At 42.4% G+C, this 25,228-nt stretch overlaps 1 protein-coding gene across 1 annotated transcript in view; it reads left to right on the top strand.

Moving 5' to 3' along the window:
* The first annotated feature begins 2,060 nt into the window (after window positions 1–2,060).
* The window catches only part of CLRN1 (clarin 1), a 37,601-nt gene continuing 14,433 nt past the window's right edge, over window positions 2,061–25,228 (top strand). The window contains exons 1-2 of the mRNA XM_060197522.1: window positions 2,061–2,435; window positions 23,244–23,423. Of these exons, the coding sequence (XP_060053505.1) occupies window positions 2,183–2,435; window positions 23,244–23,423 (433 nt within the window). The 5' untranslated portion in view covers window positions 2,061–2,182. The remainder of the gene's footprint in view (window positions 2,436–23,243; window positions 23,424–25,228) is intronic.

Consider the following 25,228-nt stretch of genomic DNA (forward strand, 5'->3'; position numbering starts at 1 on the left):
AGAGCAACATTCCAGCGGCTGACCTCCCTCATGCAGCGTTGCATCCCCTGCCAATTCTTCCCCTAGCCATCTACTTTAGACTGAGACTTGTATCGGACTTTCTGACATACCCTATATACATTTTACACAATTTTGAAGCAGCTTATTTCCCTTCACGCTGCTGGTTTTTCATAGACTGATCCTGAGTAATTCATAGACTTTACAGACTGTTGCCTTGAGGACTATACAATGCCAAATAGCCCCTCTGTTTGGTGGGTCATGCCTCCCGCCTCCCCCTCATTATGTACCCTTGCCCCTTTCCCCACCCAAACAGGGAATGTTCCTTTACACACCAATCCTTCCCTTCACACCACACTGGCTTTTACTTCTCCCCTACTTGTCCCTTCCTATTTTGTTATGCCCAAAAGGTTTCTGCCCCATGATAGTCTTTTACAGACTTTGTACATCTTATGCAATTACTAGATAGAAAGATAGAAAAGATGTAGAGATATTGTGAAGAGATGGTTGAGCAGGCTGCGCTTAAACCTATGAGATGAGTCTCTCCAGGTAAGTCTCTCTCTCTAAAGAGGGGTTGAGCACAGGAGGACGCATAAATCTCACAAGGTTGGCAGCCATTTAAGCCTTCCCTCCTCCACAGAAAGTCCTACATCTTCCCACCTGAGCATGGCATTCCTCTAAAACATTTAAGCCTGCTCCATCCCGTTTTTCTTTACTGTGTCCATTTAGATATAAAGGGATAGGAGGAGATGTTGCTGAGGACTTATTCTGATGCAGTCTCCACCCCCAGGTTTTTCTATGCCCCGCTAAATCCTAGAGTGCCCCCTTTCAACCAGTCCTGGCTCCGCCCCCAGGTTTTTCTATGCCCAGCTAAATCCTAGAGTGCCCCCTATCAACCAGTCCTGGCCCTACACGTCACCCCTGGTTGTCGCCCAATAAAAAGCCCCCTCACCCCTCCTCTCGCTCTCTCTGGGCTCTCGGCTCTCCCTCTCTGAGGTCTCGCTCCCTGCTCTCCCCCCCGTGGTCGGCCATTGCTGGCTGGCTCCACGTGGTCTGAACCAAACCTCCCCCCCCATCCTATAATAAAGATTTGTGTACCCCTTGGCTCTGGACGTCCGCTCTCTTCTCCGCGGTGCAGCCCGACACCAGACCACCGCAACAACAAACCAGGATTCTTATGCCGGTCCTTGTGCTTTGTGCCACGTGCGCTTAACCCACTGCACCACTGCCCAGCTCCCTAAAGCAACTGTTTTAAAGGAGAACTTTTTTTTTTAAGTTCATTTACTTGTTTATTTATGAATAACATAGGAGGAGAGAAAGAACCAGATATCACTCTGGTATATGTGTTGCCGGGGACTGAACTCAGGATCCCACACTTGAGAGTGCTTTATCCATTGTGCTACTTCCCAGTCCACAAAGGAGAACATTTTAAAGTCTAGGTAATTGCACCTGCATCTCAACACTTTGTTGTGTTCCAAATAAAATGTCAACACAATTCTCTGTTGATATTTTAGCTGTAAATCATTGATCTCAGAGAAGAGGAGTTGGGAGGACAGACCCAAGTAGGTAGACAGGACACCTCCTATCTACCCAGAACCCAGTTCACGGCAATTTTCTTACTATAGTCAACATTTTTGAAAATCACTTGATTCCCAGTAGTTATATGTCTGTTCATACTGCCAAAATTTCCTCTTCTTCTCTCACTGAAAAACAAAAACAAATCAGTAAGTGAACTTGTCCAGGTGCTGAAAATTAACCATAGGAAAACAAAGCCTGTTTTCTGAAAGTTTCAATTCACCCAATCAGACAAAAGGCTGGGAGTAGGGGAGACATTGATCAAGTTACTGGGAGGATTCCATCTGTTATCTTAGACCTTTGTTACCAAGTGACGCAGGAGGAGACTCTCCAAGGCAGTTTGCAAGAGTTTTCTTGTTACACATTCTTAGACCAAAGAGTCCAAATTAGAGCAAAGAGGCAGGAAAGCCCCGAAAAACGTGATGAAGCAGCTTTATCCGGACATGTAACCTGACAGAACTATGTTCGCTCAGTGTTGAGGTTGCTTTCTCAGTCAGAAAGATCTCTGTATTCAGCTTGCAGAATAAATGCAGCCAAAAGGGCAGTGGCCTCGAGTCATTCACAGCGCGCTTGGTTTTGAACGTCACCCTCACAGAAGTGATTTCTCATCATGCCAAGCCAACAGAAGAAAGTCATTTTTTGCATGGCTGGAATGTTAAGCTTCATGTGTGCCCTGGGAGTTGTGACAGCCCTGGGGACGCCATTGTGGATCAAGGCCACTTTCCTCTGTAAAACAGGAGCTCTGCTCGTTAATGCCTCTGGGCAGGAGCTGGACAAGTTCATGGGAGAGATGCAGTATGGACTTTTCCATGGAGAGGGCGTGAGGCAGTGTGGGTTGGGAGCCAGGCCCTTTCGGTTCTCATGTAAGTAAACAGAATTTCAATTACTGAATACTTTAAATTTTCAAAAGCACACTCTTTTGAACATGCAGTGAATACTTTTAAGAAGCCTGGACCCGGACTTTTAAAACAGGTGTGAACCATCTCAAATACTTAAGACTCTTCTAAGCAATTGCTCTTTCTATTAATAGTTTTAAATCTTCTTATTTGGCTAATTATTTCATCCTTGCTATTTTTATTATGACAGAATGTAGTTAATGAGTTGCTGTGTAATTAAACTTTTTGAAAAGATAAGCAATTAAAATTCTTCTTAAATATTAATATTTATGTCAGACATTATGGGATCTTTTTATAAAATGGGGGACTGGGAGAAGCAAAGAAGACAAGAGAAACAATCATAATATTGTGTTCTTTATAAAGGCCTCCTTAACCAATTCAAGCTGTTTTCCTAACCTGTCTGGGATTTTATTTCCTGCCTGCTCCTTACTGTCCACGCTAAAACCATTTCTATCAACAAAGTGTGTGTGTGTGTGTGTGTGTGTGTGTGTGTATAATACCAATTTGGAATCACCAGGCTAGAGAAATTTTAAATAATCTGTTGTCTCACTGGGAAAGAAATAGATGCCTATTTAGTGTAGAAAATTTGCAACTGACTGACCTTAAAATCATGTAGAGAATATGAGACAGATTTTTTCTGTCACAATTTTTGTGAAATGGAAGTGTTACCCGCAGTATTTATAACCTGTTTATCTTAAGAGAATTTTTTAAAAAATTACCATGTGAATAGGCAACTCATTAAATGAAAATTAATAAGAAGTCATTTGTTATATCTCTTGCAACACACATTCAGAAATTATTATTATTTCAAAAGGACTGGTTTGGAACAATCTTATGAAGACACAGCCAGTAAATTACTGCATAAATCACTCTTCAGGAAAGGAGGTTACCAATTGAAGCATTTCAAATGAACTATTATTTTGCCTGGGTATTTTTTTTTCCTCCAGCATAGGTAGAAGACTAAATTAATTGAATTTATTATTAACATATGCAGTGTCTAATTAAATTCCAGTGCTGGCCTATTTATATTTCTGCAACATTCCTTCGATCCTCTTAGCAGTCATTGGACAGCAACCTTCAACTCACAGAGGTTATTAAGTGATAGGAATTTTCATACAGTTTTTCGAAAATACCTAAGAATTAGTATTCAGCTTTCAAGAAATTATCATCCACTAGATTTGATGAAGTGGATTCGGGCTCCTTCACGGAATGGTTTAAGTTCATTAAGGAAATGGGACTGTTAGATTTGCTTAGCTTTTCTGGGGGTAGGGTGGGTGGGAGGAGAACAAAGCAGAATGTCACATGATTTGCAACTGTATTAAGCAAAAAAAAAAAAAAAAAAGGACAGAAAGGAAGGAAGGAAGAAACTAGCGAAATCATTTAACCATGAGTCATCAGCAGCTAAAGCATGAATAAAGCTTCCCTACAAATTAATTTTGACAAAAGCAGAGTGTTTACAGTGGATTTTCTGAGGTCTTTGCATTTGCTACAGTGAAATGGGACTGAACTTTACTCACACCACAAAACAATAATCTGTTTCAAAACAATAATCTGCTTTCTAAACAATTCTTGCTCCATAAGCTCTACATCTATTTGGTTTCACTTAATCCATCTGTGATTCAGAGAGTGACTTTAGATATCTATGTGCAGGTTCTGTTTATGATATAGTGGTCCTAATAGGTGTCCCTATTTTGCTGAGCTCTTGGGGTTTAAACTGAACTCAGAGATTGGTATTTGTACCCCTGGTCCTGTGAACTCTACCTCCAGCCTAATGAAGAAAACCTAATACCGTGGTGACAATCTTCTCCCTATACATGAAAACTTCTTTCATTTCTATGAACACAAGTGAAATATGCTCACAATACAACTTTTTCTTTTCTTTTTTTTTTTTCTGCCTAGGTGTGAAAGAATCTCTTTTTAAAGGAACTTGAGAGAAAGTTTGGATGCCATAGAAAAACAGATCCAGTGATTATTTAAATGAACGTGCTCTCAGGATTCAAATTCCCCAATCCTTTAGGGCACTTTGCATTCTCTGAGTTTGCCCTCCCATTACATCACCTGTTACTGGTGTTCCATCAACATATTTAAATTTTTTTTTTGCTTTGTTTGTCTTATACTTGATAAGACAGAGAAAAATTGAGGGGGCTTAGACAGAAAGGGAGAAAGAGACACCTGCAGCACTGCTTCACCACTAATGAGCTTGTCCCCTGCAGGTGGGAACCAAGAGTTTGAACCCAGGTCTGTGCACACGGCAATGTGTGCACTCAACCAAACGGGCCACTGCTCAGCCCCTGGGTCAATATATTTGTGATTTATTTTTTATTATATTTATTTATTTATTTATTTATTGGATAGAGACCATCAGAAATTGAGAGGGAAGGGAAGGATAGAGAGGGTGAAAGAGAGAGAGACACCTGCAGCCCTGCTTCACCATTTGTGAAGCTTCTCCCTGCAGGTGGGGACTAGGGGCTCGAACCTGGGTCCTTGCACATTGTAACATGTGCACTCAAACAGGTTCACCATCACCTGGCCCCTCAATATGTTTTTGAAGAAGAGTCCTCTGAGAATTCTCTGGAATGAAACACACACACACACACACACACACACACACACACACACACACACACACGCCACTCTGAGCAGAAAAGAGTAAGAGGCTCGACTCATGTTCTTAATGGCTTTCTTCCCGCCTTAAGAGAGCCAGCAGAGATTCTAGGGGTGGATGGCTCTGTTCTGTCTTCCAGAACCCAACATATGTCTTCATCACAACCACTTCCACTTCCTAGGGACAACCCCTCCGCCCCACAACACTCCCCCCAAAAAAAAAAAACCCAACATGTTCTCTTTAGAAAGTTAATAAGTAATTTCTTTTGAATTTGCAGACACTTTCCAGTATGGGAGGCCAGGAGAAGGTAAGGGCCAAGTTATCAGTCACTTTCTGACCAGATCTTCCCATGGCCACATCCTAAACAGTCACTGTGACTTTGTGTTTCAGTTCAGTCGGGTTGCTAAATGCTGCCTTGCTTATTACTGCAGTTTACGTTTAGATCAGCAGTGACCAACACAAACATAATGCAAGTTGTAAGGGTAGATTATTGAGGAGTTATAGTTCTTAAAGATTTATTAATCTATTATAAACGAGAGAGGAGAGAAAGCTCAGCACATTGCTTGGCTCTGGTATAAAGTGTACTGGGGATCAAGCTGTAGCTGCTAGGGCCTCAGGCATGCAAATTCTATGCTCTAAGAGGTTGAGCTATCTGCTCAGCCCTTTGTAAGATATTTCAAATGTTCCAGTCGCCATGGTAGGGAAAAGGGAAAAGGAAACAGGTTTAACAACATGTTTTTAACCCAATCCTAAATATTAACATTTTAATTTTACCCTTTTTGTTGTGAAAACCTTGAAGCCTACAGCGTATTTTTATACATCTCAGTAGAGTCACCACATGTCAGATGCTTACCAGCAATCATTTCAACCCATCTGTGAGTCATCCTACAGTACAATGCAATCTCTCTTTTTTTTTTTTTTTGCTGAGCTCAGTGCTTGCACTATGAATCCACTGCTCCTGTGGCCTTTTTTTTTGGGGGGGTAGAATAGAGAGAAATTGAGAGGGGAGGGGAAGATAGAAGGGAAGACCTGCTTCACTGTTTGTGAAGCGACCTCCCTGCAGGTGTGGAGCCAGGGGCTTGAACCGGGATTCTGTCGTGGGTCCTCGCGCTTCACACTGTGTGCGCTTAACCCAGTGCGCCACCACCTGGTCCCCTACAATGCAAATTTAACAGGTTACTTAGGTAGAGATTTACTCTAAGTTAATTGAGATCAACTGTGTTCATATCCTAAATGACTTTTGGTTGGTTCTATTGTAGGTGTTTTGTCTTGTTTTCATGTACAATGTGTGTGTGACTTTTGAAGCCTAGATAGATTATATAAAATGAGAATGAAGAATGGACCAGAAAATGCTTCATGTGACCTGGTTATGTGTGCTTCTACTAAAGGTTCCCTCCTGACCATCTCTGTTAACTACACCAAGAATCCTCCTTGCCAGCATGTAGTTACACTGGGAAAGCTTCTGCCTCCTTTCCCCTGGCTGAGTCTCATCCATTTCTGGGTCAGTGGTTCATTTTCTAGAGGTCACCAGCATTCATACCTAGCACACAATTTCATTCATTATAATGAAGGGCTGTTTCCTTTTCCACATGATACAACTGGTGGGTTTAATTTTTTTCCTGATCTGTCACCTGTAACATTTTAATGATGATGTTTAAACTCTAAATGTAGCCATCAAGACAAAAAAAAAAACTGGCAGTTTTGGAGCTCACTGTGTGTGGGTGGCTTTCTGTTTTGGTGGTTTGAAATAGTACAATGCATCATCAAAATATGATACCCAAGAATCATATGGTATCAATCATTTCTAGATATACTGATCTGTTCATTGCCAAGACAGTTCAATAAGCTGTTAAAAACATATGGAATTTTTTTTTTCTGAAACGCAAAAAAAAAAAAAAGCTAATTATGGAGCTTGCTACTTTAGTCATACTTCTCAAAGATTTGGAATTTGAACCTTATGAGTAAAAACTCATAAAAAAAGGTCTAACATATTTTGCTCATGTCTTATTCACAAATCAGGGTTTCTATACCCACTATGCACGAGTTTTCTTGCCTTTTAGCTTGGATCTTTTAGCTAAAGATGCTGCCTCCCCCACCCCTCCCACACACACCCACTGTGGGGGAGGGTAGTGATTAGGGGGATACAAGATAGAAACGTTTAAGAAGCCCCAGTGCTAAGACAGAATCTTCAGCTTCTCTTGGTCAACTAATTCTTTCCTCCTCTTTTGGTCCCAGATCTTAATGTCTGCACTATTTCAGATCTTCTATTAGAAGTACTAAGAATGTGTATTTCTCTGCAAGGAGAGCCTGAGCTCAAGAAGAGTGGGGTGGAGGATTGTTCTTGCTGGTTTTCTCTCAGATTCTGGCCTACTACAGTGCACATCACAGAGAGGGCCTGAATAAATGCTTGCTAAGCTGACACTACAGAGATAAAGCAACCGGGGTCTGCATGGGTCCTTAGCGCTCTTCTAAGGTCACAGGAGATTGAACTTGAGCAGCTCACATGCCTTCGTTGCTTTTTAGTTCTTGTATCTATGAAATGAGTGATGAAACTAGGTAATTTCTCACCTCTCTTCCAGTTTGCCTGCTCTGTGACCTGTATGAGGGCTGACTATACTAGACAAAGTTCTTCCAACTTTACCAATCACATGACCCTTTTAGTATCAGTCAACTGATTTTGGATCCTTTGATCAGAAGGGGTGAGTTTGGGATGCCTGTGCTCTTTGTGGTCATCAAAGCTCTGATTTTTAAAGCCAAGTATTGTGAAACACTTACCATTTATCGGAATCCAAATGCAATTCATTAGCAAAGGGACTGTCTCATTTCTCTTGTTATCACCTATAACTTTTCACTTTTTCGAGTGTAGAGAATTGTAGCTTACAGAATGAGAAAAAATGAACAACAGGAGCTTTTGCACTTCTAGGTAACAGACTGCAAAGAGCAGGAGCAGCTGTAAACACCTAGACGATGAAGATGGTGTTCTGACAAGTCAGAGACAGAGAGAGAGCAAAAGACAGCGAGTTCACCTCCTACTTCATCCACTTTTTGCTCCCCTTCTCTCTTCCCCTAGAAATTCCTCTTCCATTTTCACTAAAAAGAAAGAAAGAAAGAATGAAAGACCCCCTTCCTGAATATAGTTTCCCAAACTGATGATGGCAAACAGTTAGGAATGATCCATATGTTTACCACTCCAAGGGTTTTCTTTACTTAAAGGAGAGGGAATTTAAAAAGCAAACTGCATCCCTGAGTTGGTAGGAGATATGGGAAAATGCTTTTGAGGAAAGTAACTTTGTGTTTTCTTTGCCTAATCTAGCAAAAGAACTTTTCTTTCTGTTTCCTAACAACCACCTCCAGTACCCTGGAGCCAGGAACCAGGGGAAAAAAATCCAACAGTGTATAAAATCTGCAAACACACACACACACACACCACACACCACACACCACACACCACACACCACACATACACTTTCTCTTTACTCTTTGAAGTTGTTGGCCTGCCTTTACTTATGAGATAAAGTGGGGGCTGTTTCTGAAGTTCTGTGTTTAATGGGATTTTTGGTACTTAACTCGTGTGCTGGAGGGTGACTCTAAAATTGTTATCACAAATTTCTCTCCAGCTTTATCCTCTGTTTCCAAATTTTCCTTAGGTCATTTTCCCCCAAGGACTTTCAGACACCCGGGAGAAAAAAAAGATGCCTGATTTTAACTTCCCAATGATTTACTGTCTTATAAATGTCAAGCATCTTCATATTGTGTCTCCAGTCCTTACATGGGAGAAATTGTGGTAATATTCCTCTTGAGCAGTAAAGAAACTGGAAACTCTGAGAGGTCACAAAAATTCCCCAAAGCCACAGAACTAGTAGGTGGCAGATGAGAGATTGAAATCTATATTCATACAATAGATCATTCTTACTCATCTGCCAGATTTTATCTCTTTACAATGTGTAAAAGGAATACAAAGAAATGAACATTTAAAATGTGACACTGGGGGCCAAGTGGTAGTGTACCAGGTTAAGTGCACATGGTATGAAGCACAAGACTGGCAAGGATCCCGGTTCAAACCCCTGGCTCCCCACCTGCAAGGGGAAGGGCGGCTCACTTTGCAAGTGGTGAAGCAGGTCTGCAGGTGTCTATCTTTCTCTCCCCTTCTGTCTTCCTCTCCTCAATTTTTCTCTGTCCTATCCAACAACAACAATAATAACAGCAACAACAACAATTATGGGGGGGGGGGGAATGGCCTCCAGGAGCAATGGATTCATAGTGCAGGCACTGAGCCCCAGTGATAACCCTGGCAGAAAAAAAAAAGATATTGACCAGAATGGAAGGTGACTCAGCAGTAAAATGCCCAGTTCAAAAGTGTGAGGCTCTGGCGCCACACACAGGGGCAGCAAAAAGAACTCCACAGACGGTGGAGAACTGTTTTGTGTCCTCCCCATTCCACCTCATCTCTATCTCTCCCTCTCATTCTAAAAAAGAAGGATGAGGAAGGGGAGGAGGGGGAGGGGGAAGAGGAAGAGGGGAAGGAGATGGGGAGGAAGGAGAGGAGGATGGGAAGAGGGGGAGGAAGAGGGAGCGAGGAGGAGGAAGTGGAGGAGGAGGCGAAGGAAAAAAGCTGGACCAGGGGGTCCGACGGTAGCACACCCGGTTAAGCGCACATGACTGCAAAGCACAAGGACTGGTGTAAGGATCCCAGCTCTAGGCCCCGGCTCCCCACCTGCAGGGAGGTTGCTTCATAAGTGGTGAAGCAGGTCTGCAGGTGTCTGTCTGTCTCTCCCCCTGTCTTCCCTGTTTCTCTCAATTTCTCTCTGTCCTATCCAACAACAATGACAGCAACAACAATAATAACAACAACAACAATGATAAACAACAAGGGCAACAAAAAGGAGGGGGGAAGCTGGATCTGGGAGATGGTTCAGTGGTAATGTGCATATATGACACCCTGGGTTCAATCTCTGCACTGTGAAAAAATTAAATTAGAAATGAAATTGGCACCCCTCAAGAGCTATTTCTCCTATATCTGTGTGATGGTACTTGACCTTGAGATTTAAACTCATTCATTGTCTCTGTAATTCACATTTCAGTGGCCCTGATGTCTAAGCCAAAGGTCAGTCTTTGAACTTTGGGAGGCAAAATAGTCCAGACAAGCCTGTTTAATAACATAAGGTCAACAGGCTTCATGCTTATGGCTAACCTTTGGGTCATGTAACTGCTTCAGTGTGATGCTGATAGTTCATGCGGGAGTCAGATTTATGACTACACATGTGGTCAGCTGCCAGTGAAATTCCTCATGGTGCAATATTCAAAGTTAAGTTAGTTCCTAGCGCTACAACAATGATCCCATTACAGCAATGGCCAAGGTGAGAGGCTCTTACTGAGGATGTATGAATAGTTTTACTCTCTCTCTCTCTAAAGACAAAAAGCAGATATGTAGCATTTGACTTATTTCAAAGTGAACAGTATTGTGTTAAGAATCAATGAGATAGGAGGCCAGGCGGCAGTGCAGCAGGTTAAGTGCACATATAGCCAAGCACAAGGACCCACATAAGGATCCAAGTTTGATCCCCTGGTTCCCCACCTGCAGGGAGATCGCTTCACAAGCAGTGAAGCAGGTCTGCAGGTGTCTGCCTTTTCTCCTTTCTGTCTTCCTCTCCTCTCTCCATTTCTCTTTGTCCTATCCAACAATAATGAGATCAATAGTAACTATAACAACGATAAAAAAACAAGGGCAACAAAAGGGAAAAAAATAGCCTCCAGGAGCAGTGCATTCATGGTGCAGGCACCAAGCCCCAGTGATAACCCTGGAGGAAAAAAAAAAAAAAGAATCAATGAGATAGAATTTGAGCATGAAGGGGCTAGGCAGTGGTGCACTCTGGAGAAGGTACTCCAGAGAGTACACACATCACATCCCCAAGGACCCAGGACCCAGGTTCAAGTCCCTGGTCCCCACATGCAAGGGGGAAGCTTCATGACTGGTGGAGCAATACTGCAGGTATCTCTCTCCCCCTTTTTTTTTTATCCCCCTTCCCTCCCCACTTCTCTCTACACCTCTGTAAAAAGAGAGAGAGAGAGAGGAGCAAGACTTTGAGCATAAACTTAAATCTAATTAAAAATGAAATCAGGGGCTGGGGAGATAACTCAGTGTTAGAACACAAGACTTTCGTGCCTGAGGCCCTAGGTTCAATCCCTGGCACCATCATATGGCAGAGCTGAATGGTGCCCTTGTCTGTCTTTTTCTCTCTCATACACAGACACAGACAGACACCCAAACATAATTAAATATTTTATTTGTTGAAGAGAGAAGCCAGAGCACTGCTGCTTGTTTATGGTAGCGCTTATGGTAGTGCTGGGGATTAAACCTGCAGACTCAGAGCTTCAGGTGTGAAAACCTTTTGCATACACAATGAGCTATCTCCCCAGCCTCATAAATAAATATTTTTTAAAACAAAAGATCCTTTTGATCTTTGAGATATATCAAGGGTTTCACAAAGTCTTAAGCATATTTTAAAAAAAGCTTTTCTATCAACCAAACAGTGGCACGCTAGCCTTTAATTTAGTCATGTGCCTCACCCTCTAGACGGACTGGAGCACAATGCACTTTGATTACAGGTAATAGACCTGCCTGGTTGCAGTCTAGGTACCTGGCAAGCTAATTTATGCGGGTTTTCTACATGGCCTCTTCTCCACATGTTATAAACACAGCAGAGCCATTCCCAAGCATTATTAGCCTGACCTAATCATACCCTGTGGGTTCAGAGCAGTTAAATAGGTTCTGTTATCAGAGACACAGATGTGTCCATGCAGCTGCTCCCTGAACCAGCATGGGTGATGAAGACCCGCTGGCAGGGCTACCTCAGTGAGCGAGTAGGTTGGAGTCAGGTAGATCCACTTCTGCTCACAGGAATGCAGGCCTGTGTGGAGCTGAGAAAATTGCATCCTAAATGGTTCTATCGGGTCACCGAGTCTCCACCTTTGCTTTTGTGAGCTGGGGTCACGGATTTCTCCCTTCCTAACCATGCGGCCATTGTGAGCCCAGCTCAGCCCCCAGGTGTGAACTGACAGGAACCTGAAAGGAAAGGAATGCTGAGCTGAGGTCAGGGAACACCTTCACTGGATTCTCATAATGACTGGCAACAGATGGGCTGACAGGAGAGTCAGAACAGAGCACGTCTGCAAGAGAAATCTCCCCTCTCATTCCCTCTCAAGAAAATGAACAGCTGAGCACCCGAGGGCCAAAGGAAGCTTCTTTTCTTCATGCTCCTTTTCTGTGGAGAAGAATAAGATGATAAAGAAAACAGGACCTTCTCTCAACAAGGAGTCTTTAAAACTCTCATGTTCCATCCCAGGCAATTGGATCAGGGTCTTTTGAGGAGGACTCTGAGCAGTAGAATAGTTTAGAGGTTCCCCTGGGTGATTCTACTATGCAGCTTGAGACCTAAAGAAGGTAGGCACAAGTAAGGTGGGTTCAGAACCCTCAGTGCCAGGGCTGGGCAAGGCCAGAAGAAGAAGGAGGCCTATTTAGCATTGTTTCCACACAGTGGTTGATTTGGGGGCCAAACTCAAGCTGAGATTCTGAGTTCTCAGTTTCCCCAAATTTCATATGATATAATTTCACATGAAAGAGACACACTACAGCATATGCTGCATTGGATATCAAACTAGAGCCTCCAGTCTGCAAGTTATTTCTATACTCTAGAAGCTGGGCTTCCCCCCACCACACACACACACATACACACACACACACACACACACACACACACACACACACACACACACAGAGAGAGAGAGAGAGAAAACTCAAACATTTCAAACAAGCCATTACAGAGAATGTCCAAAAAAATTTCACACAAGGGACATAGGGATGAAAATGGTGCTGAGGAGAGTGTATGCTAGGGGGCCATGTAATCAGCCACACATCCAAAGTTCCCAGCTCATTCCCACCAGCAGTCATCCATTGGTCAGTAAGAATATGCATCACAAGACAGACACTCAGATTCCATGGAATTGAAGGCAAGCTCTTTCCTCCCAATGTACAGATGTGTACTCTGACCTCTGCATTCACCCTCAATGATTGCTCCTGATCTGAAAAATGGAGACACTTCACTGGGTTCTTATGCTTCCCACTCTAATGGAAATACAACTCTTCTACCATTCTCGTCATGACAAAAAAAAAAGTGCAATTGCTTAAAAATTTCAAAGGGTTTTCAAATAAACAATATCACTTGTATCCCTCACAGGTGTGTGTGTGTGTGTGTGTGTGTGTGTGTGTGTGTGTGTGTGTGTGTTCCTACTGCCATCTACATGTATGGCAGTAGGAACCAAGGCACCAAGGCCCAGGTTCATAGTAAATGACAGACTTGCAATGCCAAAAGCTCTGTGTCTTCCAGCTTTGGTTATCTGCCTTCCATTTTGTCAACTCTTCCACTTTTCTTGCTTTCGGGCGCTTGTATTCCAACCATTTAATATACTCATGCCTAACTCTATGTCTAGATTGGGATGACTAATTCTTGCTTTAAAGAATTGTAGGATAAAAGCTATGACTGTTAAGATTGAAATCAGTAGGGAGTCGGGCAGTAGAGCAGTGGGTTAAGTGCACGTGACTCTAAGCACAAGGACCGAAGTAAGGATCCCAGTTTGAGCCCCCAGCTCCGCATCTGTAGGAGGGTCGCTTCACAAGTAGTGATGCAGGTCTGCAGGTGTCTGTCTTTCTCTCTCCCTCTCTGTCTTCCCCTCCTCTCTCCATTTCTCTCTGTCCTGTCCAACAACAATGACATCAATAACAACAATAACAGCAACAACAACAACACAAGGGCAACAAAATGGGAAAAAAATAGCCTCCAGGAGCAGTGGATTTGTGATGCAGGCACTAAGCCCCAGCAATAACCCTGGAGGCAAAAAAAAAAAAGATTGAAATCAGTATTAGATGAGAGAGAGAGAGAGAGAGAGAGAGAGAGACAGAAAGTAAGAGAGAGAGAGAGAGAGAGAGAGAACAAAGTTTTAGGACAAAATATGTACCCAGCAGAGAGAAATAAAATAAATTTTAAGGCAATTGAAATGAAAGCCATACATTCAGAAATATCAAATAAAACACGGATTAATGGCAATAAAGGAACATTCTGAGCAGTTAGTAAAAACAAATAGATTATCTCATTCTTACTGCCCTCCACCGATCTAGTGAAAGCAGCATGAATCTGCATCAAAGACACACATTCTAAGTTTCAGGGTCCACGTGCCTTCACCATCCTCCCCTCCCCCAACAAAGATCAAGCACAGCCTGTCATGTGCCCACACAACCGTTCAGACTCTGGGGGTATGAAGGGAAGGACCACAGATACTATTCACAAGCCACTCAGAAACTTAGCAAAAGTGCTTCTTAGATAACTGTCTCCTTGTCAGATGTACAGGTCCATCAGTCAGTATGAGAGGGTTATGCTTAAATAACAAACAAGTTCAAAAGACACAGGTTTAGATCTCTCTAGCTTGTGAGCTACTCTTCAGAGATCAACTCTAGAATCTCCATTCCAGGATACAGCCACCATCTGGAGTATTGTCGCTTGCTGTGATGCTACTGAATGCCAAGGTCTGGTGTTCACTGTCAGAATGCCAGTATGCAAGAAGCAAGTGTTGGTGAGAAGAAAGTAGGTGTGTTTTCAGGGTCTAGCATCCAGAATAGATGGTGGACTAAAGTCTCAGAAAAAACTCTCTGACTCTCAGGCTGAAGGGTTATATAGGGAAGGGAACTTAGGGAACAGGATAATATATTGGTGAAGGTAAAGGGGTTCATGTGCTGGGTAGTCTCTCTGGCACCAGGACACAATGTATTTAGTCCGGTCTGTTAGGTTATTAAAAGAAACTCAAGGCGGGGCTGGGTGGTGACACACCTGGTTGAGCGCACATGTTACAATGCACAAGGACCCAGGTTCAAGCCCCCAGTCCCCACCTGCAGGGGGAACTTTGTGAGTGCTGAAGCAGGGCTGCAGATGTCATTCTGTCTCTCTTCCTCTCTATCTCCCCCTCCCCTCTCAATTTCTGACTGTATCTACCCAATAAATAAATAAAGTAAAATAAAATAAACACATTTTAAAAAGAAGAAACTCAAGGCAACATAATTGTGCAAGGCTTCCATCTGGAGGCGTCATTTAAATATCTGGCCTTTTCCTAGATTCCCCTTTGAAGATTTCCCTTTTACAGAGAGTGGAACAGGGACCATTCACCTGCTCCAGGTCCCACATAGACAACCTCTGGGGGCCTGACTCTGATCTGACATACCCCTGTCAGACTTCCTTTCAGTAAGTGTGTCCTCCCACTGAGCCAAATGGTCATTTTAGCAGATATAGTCTTTCTCTTGTGTCTGGAAAACACTATTCAGATCACATCTTAATATTCCTACTTGCTTTTTGTTTTCATCAGGTTTACTTAGTTGTGATTTATACTAAAATTCACTCCTTCCAGTTACACACAGCTGTGAATGTTGCCTAAGTACAGCAACATTTGCATTCTTCCACTATCAAAACACAGAACACCTATATCACCATCCCCCAAGTAGGTGTCCCCAGCACCTTGTTTTGGTTAATCTACTCTCTACAATCCCAGCGATGGGCTACTACTAATATGCTTTCTGTCCTTACTATTTTGGTTTATCCAAAATGTCACGTCAATGTAATCATAAAATTCACAGCCTTTGAGTCTAGGTTTTTTCCCCCCACTTAGTATGATATATTTATTTCAGCTTTATCCAAGCTGTTGTCTGTTCCTTTTTGTTAACAAGCAGTATTTTTTATAAGGATGGACCATAGTTTGTTTATCCACTTACCATTTGAGAAAAAGTTGATTATTTTCAGTTTGGGGTGAACATAACTAAAGCCACTGTAAACATTTGCATACAGATTTTTGTGTGGACATATGTCTATAATTCTCTTAGGCAAACATCTGGGGATGGGATTGGCAGTCATATGTTAAGCCTATGCTCAACCTTTTTTAAAAAATTCTTTATTGGGGGATTAATGTTTTATAGTCAACAGTAAATATAATAGTTTGCACATGCATAACATTTCCCAGTTTTCCACATAATAATACAACCTCCACTAGGTCCTCTGCCATCATGTTCCAGGACCTCAAGCCTCCTCCCACCCCATCCACCCTGGAGTCTTTTACTTTGGTGTAATACACCAATATGTTCAACCTTTTAAGTACTAAAACAATGAGATATTTCATATGCAAAAAATTAACCTTGCAAACTGAATCATAGACTTAAATAAACCTAAAACTAAAATAGACCCTGAAAAAGAACAAAAGTTAAAACATTTGTGACCTTGTATTAGACAAATGCTTCTTAGCTATGGCATCAAAAACATGAAACACAAAAGAAAAAGCTGATAAGCTGGACTTCATAAAAGTAACTGCTCTTCAAAAGACACTGATAAGAGAATGCAAAGACAAGTCACAGATGTGGAGAGAATACTTGTGAATTACTTCTCCAATGAAGAGCTTGTGAGAATTCTTTCCTGCAAAGAATACAACAATATGTCGTTGGGCAGCGGCAACCCCTGAAGGGCGTAAACATTACTAGGTTCAAGAACCCAGATTCAAGCCCCTGACCTTCCCCTGCAGAGGAGAAACTTCACAGGCAGTGGAGCAGTGCTGCAGGTGTCTCTCCTTTTATCTCTCTCCTTCTCTTCCCCTCTACCAAAGAAATGGGGGAAAATATGACTATCAAGAGGGGTCATTGTTTTTTTTTTTTTTTGAGGTTACATATGTACTAATTGTGATTAACAGTGGGCAGTGGAGTCACTGTATAGGTGCTGAGCTTCAGCGAGTGATAATCCTTAACACTACCCTACACCCCCCGCCCAGATAAAAAAGAAACTTGGTCCTGAAAGGGTCTTTTTTTTTTTTTTTTTACTATATTTATTGTTTGGATAGAGACAGCCAGAAATCAAGAAGGAAGGGGGGGGGGGAAACAGAGAGACACCTGCAGTGCTGCTTTACAACTTGTGAGGCTTCCCCCTTATAGGTGGGAACTGGGAGCTTGAACCTGGGTCCTTGCACATTTAACACGTGCACTCAACCAAGTGTGCTACCACTAAGCCCCATAAAAACATTTTAAAACTCAGTTAAAAGAAAAGAAAAGAATCCCCACAAGGACTAGGAACAAATACTTCACCAAGACATACACATGGATGGTAAACTTATCAAAGGTGCTCAATAGTCTTTGTTGTTTGGAAAATGCAAATTAAAATGACAGTGAGATAAACTGCACACATATCAAATGAGTACAACTTTTAAAACCCCTGCCAAGTGCTGGCAAGAATGTGGAACAACCATGACTCATGCCTTGTGGGTGGGGAGTTGAAACAGTGCAGCCATGTTGGAAAATACCTGGCAGTTTCTTTTTCTTTTTTTCTTTTCTTTTTAATTTCTTTATTGGGGAATTAATGCTTTACATTTGACAGTAAATACAATAGTTTGTACTTGCATAACATTTCCCAGTTTTCCATATAACAATACAACCCCCACCAGGCCCTCTGTCATCCTTGTTAGACCTGTATTCCCCCCCCACACACACACACACCTGGAAGTTTCTATAAAGTCACTCATGCAAGCGCTGGGATAGGGCAGGCTGACTACTGAAGGGAAAGGAAGTATTTTGAATGGTGAAATTGTCTCTGTCTCAGTTCTCTATCAATGATGGCAACCGCATAATCTCTCAAAACTCACCAAACCATTTCATAAAAATGGAGAATTTTGTTCTAACTTTTGTGTTAATTTTACTTTGATCTTAAAAGTGGGGCTGGGAGATAGTCCACCCAGTCAAACATGTGCCATGCTATGCCACACGTATCCCATGTGTGTGCTGTCCAGGCAGCACAACACTGGGGAAAAGAGTGCCAGGGATATGGTGTCTCTCTTCTCTGTTTCTCTCTCTGTCTCTGTCTGAAATAAAAAGAGATGGAAAAACCCTAGTCTTCAAATAAATAAATTATATGTGTGTTAGTGCCTGGCAACTCTCTCTCTCCCTCTCTCTGTCTCTCCAGATAAATTTAAAAAGTTAAAAGTTCTCTGTGGTTTCGGAGATGGCACGGTGGGAAAAGCATTGGACGCTCAAGCATGAGGTTCTAAATTCAATCCCCTGCAGCACATGTACCAAAGTGATGTCTGGTTCTCTCCTATCTTTCTCATTAATAAATAAATAAGGGGCCGGGTGGTGGCGCACCTAGTTGAGCGCACGTATTACAGTGCGCAAGGACCCAGGTTCGAGCCCCCAGGGGGATATCTTTGCAAGTAGTGAAGCGTGCCGCAGGTGTCTCTCTGTCTCTCTCCCTCTCTATCACCCCTTCCCCCTTGATTTCTGGCGGTCTCTATCCAGTAAGTAAAGGTAATAAAAAATTTTAAAAATAAATAAATAAGATATTTTTTTAAAAGTTACAAGTTCTATGCCTCAGGTTTTGTAAGAATCCAGTGTTCTGATCAGTTCTATGCCTCAGATTTTGTAAGAATTCAGTGTTCTGATCTATGCAGCATAGGCAAAGTGCCTGCAGTTTAGGCAACACCATCTAAAATTTTGGTGGCTCCATTTACTGCTCTTTGATGCAATCAGTTGCTCTCTGATGAAATTTGGCCTTGAAATGATGGAGAGAAAAGAAGGACAATTAAGGATTCTGCAGTTATTTAAAACCAAGGAGACCTTGACTGAAGCAGTGGCTCATAAACAGAGTGGGAAAAACAGTGATGAGAAAGGAAAAGGGAGTGTGGCTCTGAACAAACAGACCAGCCCCAAACTACTCACATCGCACCAGCTGCCCGTCTGGAGAAGCAGCTCCCGGTCATTTGTCAGCAAGTAGCCAAGGGATTTCTATAGGCTAGAAGGACTTTATGGGTTAACATGAGTCCCTACACAGACCAAAGTGTTCAAATCCCGTCTTTGTAGCGTCATCTTAAACCTGAAGGAACAGAAGGACCTAACCAGTCTCCCTCCTAGATCGCCGACACCCAGTGTCACTAGAGAGACATCTGCCAGTACTCACATAGCTGCTCTGGAAGTCACATTAGTGTTGGTTAAGAAACAGGGGCCTGTTATTCTAGCTGGTCATTACAGACTATGAGTTTTCACTAAAGAGAAGAAACTCAAGGGTGGGGAACTGAGTGATAGCTCACCAGGTAGGACATGTGTCTTGCATGTTGCATGGTCTAGATTCAAATCCCAGTACCATGTTGGAGGTGCTACTGCACCATGGATGCCCTGGATACACACACACACACACACACACACACGCATACACACGCATACACACACACACACACCATAACCACAATACCATATACATAGCAACAACAAAATCAATAAAAGTCATATAATATTATCCAATACTCAGACTATGTGCAATTTTCCCAGGTTATCTTCCTAAAATAAATTTTATAAATGCTTTGGTCAAATCACAAGCCACTTTCTTAATATCTCTTTGAATTTTCTTTCTTTTTTCAAAATTTTTTTATTATCTTTATTTATTTATTGGATAGAGATAGCCAGAAATTGAGAGGGAAGGGGGAAATAGTGAGGGGGGAGTGACAGACACCTGCAGCCCTGCTTTACCACTTGCAAAGCTTTCCCCCTGCAGGTGGGGACCGGGGGCTCGAACCTGGGTCCTTGTGCATTGTAACATGTGCACTCAACCAGGTGTGCCACCACCCAGGCCCTGAATTTTCTTTCAGTCTAGACATTAAGGCAACTTTTGCGTATCTGTTTATTTTTTATTTTATTTTATTTTAGATAGAAATATAGAGAGGCAGAGAGGAAGGAAGGGTAAAACAGACCATCGCGCTGAAGCTCCCTTCCATGCAGTGGAGACCAGACTTGAGCCTGGGTCACACACTTGGCAAAGCAGGGCATTGTTCTAGTGAGCTATTTCACCAGCCCACTGTGTGCTTATTTATCTTTCTGATAATTAAAAATGTATGTATCCAAAGAATAGATACAGAGAGGCAGACTGTCCCCCTATCACAAACAATACAAGAAATAATGAAATATCCCTTAAGCTTCCTCCTAAGAAATGAGTTGCGGGTTTCAGGTTTGGCCTTCTAAAGTCTGTCTCTGCCTAAACAAGAATGCTGGACCCTCGGGCGGATGTAGCATGCTGGTTAAGGGCGAGGACAGGAGCTGAGACCTCTACAGTGCCAATTGCTAAGTTCAAACCTTAGACATTCTATATGGCAGCCAACCCTAGTTTTTATTCTTGTAAGTGGGATCAATAATAGTACCTGTCTTGGGGCCAAGATCTAGCTCACTTAGTAGGGCACTTTATCATGTGTGACCACCGGGATTTGAACCCTAGTGCCATATGAGAGCATCAAGCATAGCACTAGTGGATATTTCATGAAAGGTGAAACAGTGAACAGTGGGGTTGTGCTATGATGCCTTTTCTCTCTCTTCCCCTCTACCTCTACCTGAATTTATAATAAAAGGAAGTGAGAGAGGAGGGGAGGGAGACTGGCTCCTCTAGGAGTGGCAGAATTGTACAAATGTGAAGTCCCACTGCCAAAAAATAGTACTTATCTCATAGGGCTATAGAGAAAATTAAACCTGGGGGGGAGGAGTGTCGGGCGGTAGAGCACCTGGTTAAGCACACATGTTAGCAGATGTTAGGACCTGGGTTTGAGCCCCCGCTCCCTGTCTGCAGGGGTCTGCTTCACAAGCAGTGAAGCAGGTCCTCAGATGTCTGTCTTTCTCTCCCTCTCTCCATCTGCCCATCCTCTCTGTTTCTCTCTGACCTATCTAGTAAAAAAAAAAAATGCAGAAAAAAGAAAGAGAGAGGAAAAGAATGAAAGAGGGGAAAAATGGCCACCAGGAGCCGTGGATTCATAGTGCCAGCACTGAGTACCAGCAATAACCCTGGTGGCAATACAAACAATAAAAAAAGAAGAGAAAATTGAGATAAATAAAATACTTAAACAAGTATCTGTTATTATGTAAATTCCCCTAGGCTTCTCCCTAAATGGCAGAATCACACATATTTCTCTGTGTTTTTTCATCCAACATCACATTCTGATGACAGTACCGTACCTTTTCTTATAGATTAGCTTCATTTTGTACAGTCATTGTATGGCTCCCATGGTATTCCTACTAGATACATAAAGTAAAATACTGAGCCAGGATGTCTGTATATTTTAATGCCTTCCAGGGGACTGTCCAAATACCTTGAAGAAGATCGTACCAATTTACACCGCCAAGAAAAATATCCAGGGTCACACTCCTATACCCCAGTTAACAATGGACACTGTTAAAGTATTTTGATATCTATAAATATAATTTGTGGAAAGTGGCATCTCAACATTTTAATATGCATTTCTCTTACTGTGAGAAGATAAAGGAAATATGGTACAACTAGGCCTCAGCAGCTAAATGACCTGCCCACAGACTCTTGAGTGAGGAGTGACAAGCGCCAGGGCGCCCATGACCTAGGGTACACTCATTGAAAGGATATGCCTCACCTGCTAGTACAAGGCAGGTTACAGCTGGCGTTGGTGAAGATCTGCTCTGGGCCAGTCAACTTCCTCACGGAGTAGAGCACTGTGACCGTGGGACATGCATTTGCAGGAGGACCACTTCCTCTCCCGTGGAACGTTCTCTTCCTGTCTTCTCCTGTTAGACTGTGAATGCCACAAAGGGGTTCGTGTTCATTCAGTGAGAGGTGGGGTGGGGACAGTGGGCAGGGGCAATAATGCAGAAAGATTGGGATGGGTGGTAGGAGTGGTATACAGACACCTCCCTTTGGGAGATGAGAGGCTGTGCTCATGTGTCAACCACTATTTCTCCAACCCTAACCCTAACCCTATTCCTCTGGACCTTCTCCATCTTCTTCCATGGCTCAACTTCCAGCAGCTAGACTCTAGCACGTGGTAGGTACTCCAGAAAGAAGGCAGGAACATAATAAATGGAGAACTATAAAATGGACTCGATTGAACTTCCCCAGCCAGGTTTGCCAATGCCTCACCAGATAAGAGAGGAAACCTCACATTTATAAAGAATTTCATTTCCTCTACGAACAAGAACAACTTTGCCCTGAACACAAAATCTAGAAATAGATTTGGCGTGTTTTCTAAATGGAAAATATTTCTTGTATCACCAGAAATTCTTTTCCCACAGTTTGTGCTCCATCAAAATATTGAAGTTAACTGGAAACACCCCATTCTTTTCATCTTGGTGTGGGCTAGAGACCATTTTTCTTTCTTTTTTTTTTTTAATATTTTATTTTTAGTGAAAGAAGGATACAGAGAGAAAGATACACAGAGCTACCAGAGCACTGCTCAGCTCTGGCTTATGGTGGTGCTGGGGACTGAACCTGGGACTCTGGAGCCTCAGGCTTGAAAGTCTTTTGCATGTACGTGGCACGAAGTGCAAGGACTGGTGTAGGGATCCCGGTTCAAGCCCCCAGCTCCCCACCTGCAGGGGAATCACTTCACAGGTGGTGAAGCAGGTCTGCAGGTGTCTATCTTTCTCTCCCCCTCTCTGCCTCCCCTCCTCTCTCGATTTCTCTCTGTCCTATGCAACGATGATGACAACAACAACAATATTAATAACCACAACAATGATAAAACAACAAGGGCAACAAAAGGAGAAAAATAGTCTCCAGGAGCAGTGGATTCATGGTGCAGGCACCGAGCCCCAGCAATAACCCTGGAGGCAAGAAAAAAAAATAAAAGAAAGTCTTTTGCATAACCATTATGCTATCTCCCCAGCCCAGAAACCATTTTTCTTGTAGTAAAAGAAATACAGAAGTCTCTGATATTGTGCTCCTCCAGATATCCTCAGATATCCTCAAACTGAAAATGTCATTACAAGTTAAAATAGATTACCAAAAAAAAAAAAAAGTGACTACCCAGAAAAAAGTCATTAAAAGTTTGGTCATCAAAACATATACTTCCCTATTATGTAAGTAATTACATGTGACTAAGGGCAGAAGCAGAGGCTGTCCTTAGCTCATTTTACTGGTGATTTCTACAAAATAATCCCATGTTTAAGCCTTTTCACAACACCCTTATAAATGAGTAAGTGATAATGTATTTATCTGAAGGATTTGAGTGGTTTTTGAAGTTAAAAAAGAAAGAGGATTTAGTTTTTTAATCACACGTGCAGAGGGCACCTATGACATTTCTTCTCATCTCTCTTTCCTCCTCAGTTTTCCCAGAGTTGCTCAAAGCCATCCCAGTGAGCATCCACGTCAGTGTCATCCTCTTTTCCGTAATCCTGGTCGTGTTGACCATGGTGGGGACAGCCTTCTTTATGTACAATGCATTTGGCAAGCCCTTTGAAACATTGCATGGTCCGCTGGGGCTGTATCTCTTGAGTTTTATTGCTGGTAAGTACAGAACTACCCCTGGAATGTCCCTCAATCTGTCAAATGATAAATCTAGCCAAATATAAAACTGCAGTGCTAGGAAATAGCACAGCAGTAGCTCACGGGACTTGCAGATTCTTTCCCCAATAACACCAATAGCCAGAACTGAGCAGTGCTCTAATCAAGAGAGAGAAAGATATATATATATATATATAGAGAGAGAGAGAGAGAGAGAGCATAAACATCATGTAGATGTATAAAGTTGTTATACATACACACACACACACAACACACACAGGCAGGGATGTTCTCTGCAGCATTATATATGACAGCAACAAGTGGGAGAAATACAACTGCCCCCCCCAAAAAAAAAGAAATTTAATAAATACACATTGTAGTTAGGGTGGGAGAGATAGCATCATTATGGTTCTGCAAACAGATTCTCATGCCTGAGGCTCTGAGGTCCCAAGTTTAATCTCCGCACCATCATAAACCAGAGTCGAGTAGTGCTCTGGGAAAACAAACAAACAAAAACATTATGTAGTCTAATTGAATGACTATCTATGGTGCTCAGAATAAGTTTTACATATATATGATTTTTAACGTAGTGCTACAGATCAAACTCAGGGTCTCATGCATGTGCTCCATGACTTTCCTGGTCCAATTTTTCTTGTATTTTATTCTATTTTTTTTCCTCCAGGGTTATTGCTGGAGCTCGGTGCCTACACTACGAATCCACTGCTCCTGGGGGCCATTTTTCCCATTTTGTTGCCCTTGTTATTTTTGCCATTGATGTTGTTGTTGTTGGATAGGACAGAGAGAAATCGAGAGAGGAGGGGAGACAAAGGGGGAAGAGAAAGATAGACCCCTACAGACCTGCTTCACTGCTTGTGAAGTGACCCTCCCCCCCACAGGTGGGGAGCCGGAGGCTCTAGCCAGGATTCTCACAAGGGTCCTTGCGCTTTACACCACATGCGCTTAACCTGCTGTGCTACTGCCCGACCCCCTATTTTATTCTATTTTATGACGATGAAGAGTCTGTAACACACCACTCCACCATCCACAGAATGCCACGAGTTCTGTCTCTGATGCCTTCACATAGTGCTGGAGATCAAGTGCCCCGAGTCTCATGCACACAAGGCATACACCCTGCTGCTGGGTCATCTCCCCCTTTCTAAATTATATTTTTTAGTCACAAAGACAAGTGATTCCATTACACAGTGGGCTTAAGTGGGCAGTATCTAAAATTTTATAAGCATGAACCTAATGTGACGATATGTATACAAATAGAGAATATATAGAAATATAGATTGTGGGTCAGAAAGACAGCTCACCTGGTAGGGTGCCTGCATTGCTGTACATGCAGCAAGCCCCAGCATCACAGGAAAGGTGCTGTGGTCTATCTTTTACTAACTGAATGAGAATGTGTCCTACAGGGGTAACACAGTCTCCATACATGTGCCCACAGGGTGAATTTAGAGAGAGTTTATTCTGTTGATAGTGGTTATAATGGTGGGGTTATCGTGATTATTATATTTTCTCATAGTTTGCATTATCTCCAAATATCCAATAACATGCATTCACTTATTCATAATCAGAAAAACAAAAATTAAAATCATTCCCACAGAGTAAAGGGATAGCATTCTATCACATATGCACTGGCATAATCAGGCCTGAAGGTATCTTGTGCAATGCTAAGTGCATCCAGCCAAAGAAAACTCTCAACCTAGAAATTCATTCATCGATAAACAAGTCCTACTCAACAAAGACTGATTGGAAAGAATGTCAAATTTAGTCAGTGCCACAGGGTGCTTGGAGTATATTCA

Source organism: Erinaceus europaeus, chromosome 9, assembly GCF_950295315.1.
Source record: "Erinaceus europaeus chromosome 9, mEriEur2.1, whole genome shotgun sequence".
Lineage (NCBI taxonomy): Eukaryota > Metazoa > Chordata > Mammalia > Eulipotyphla > Erinaceidae > Erinaceus > Erinaceus europaeus.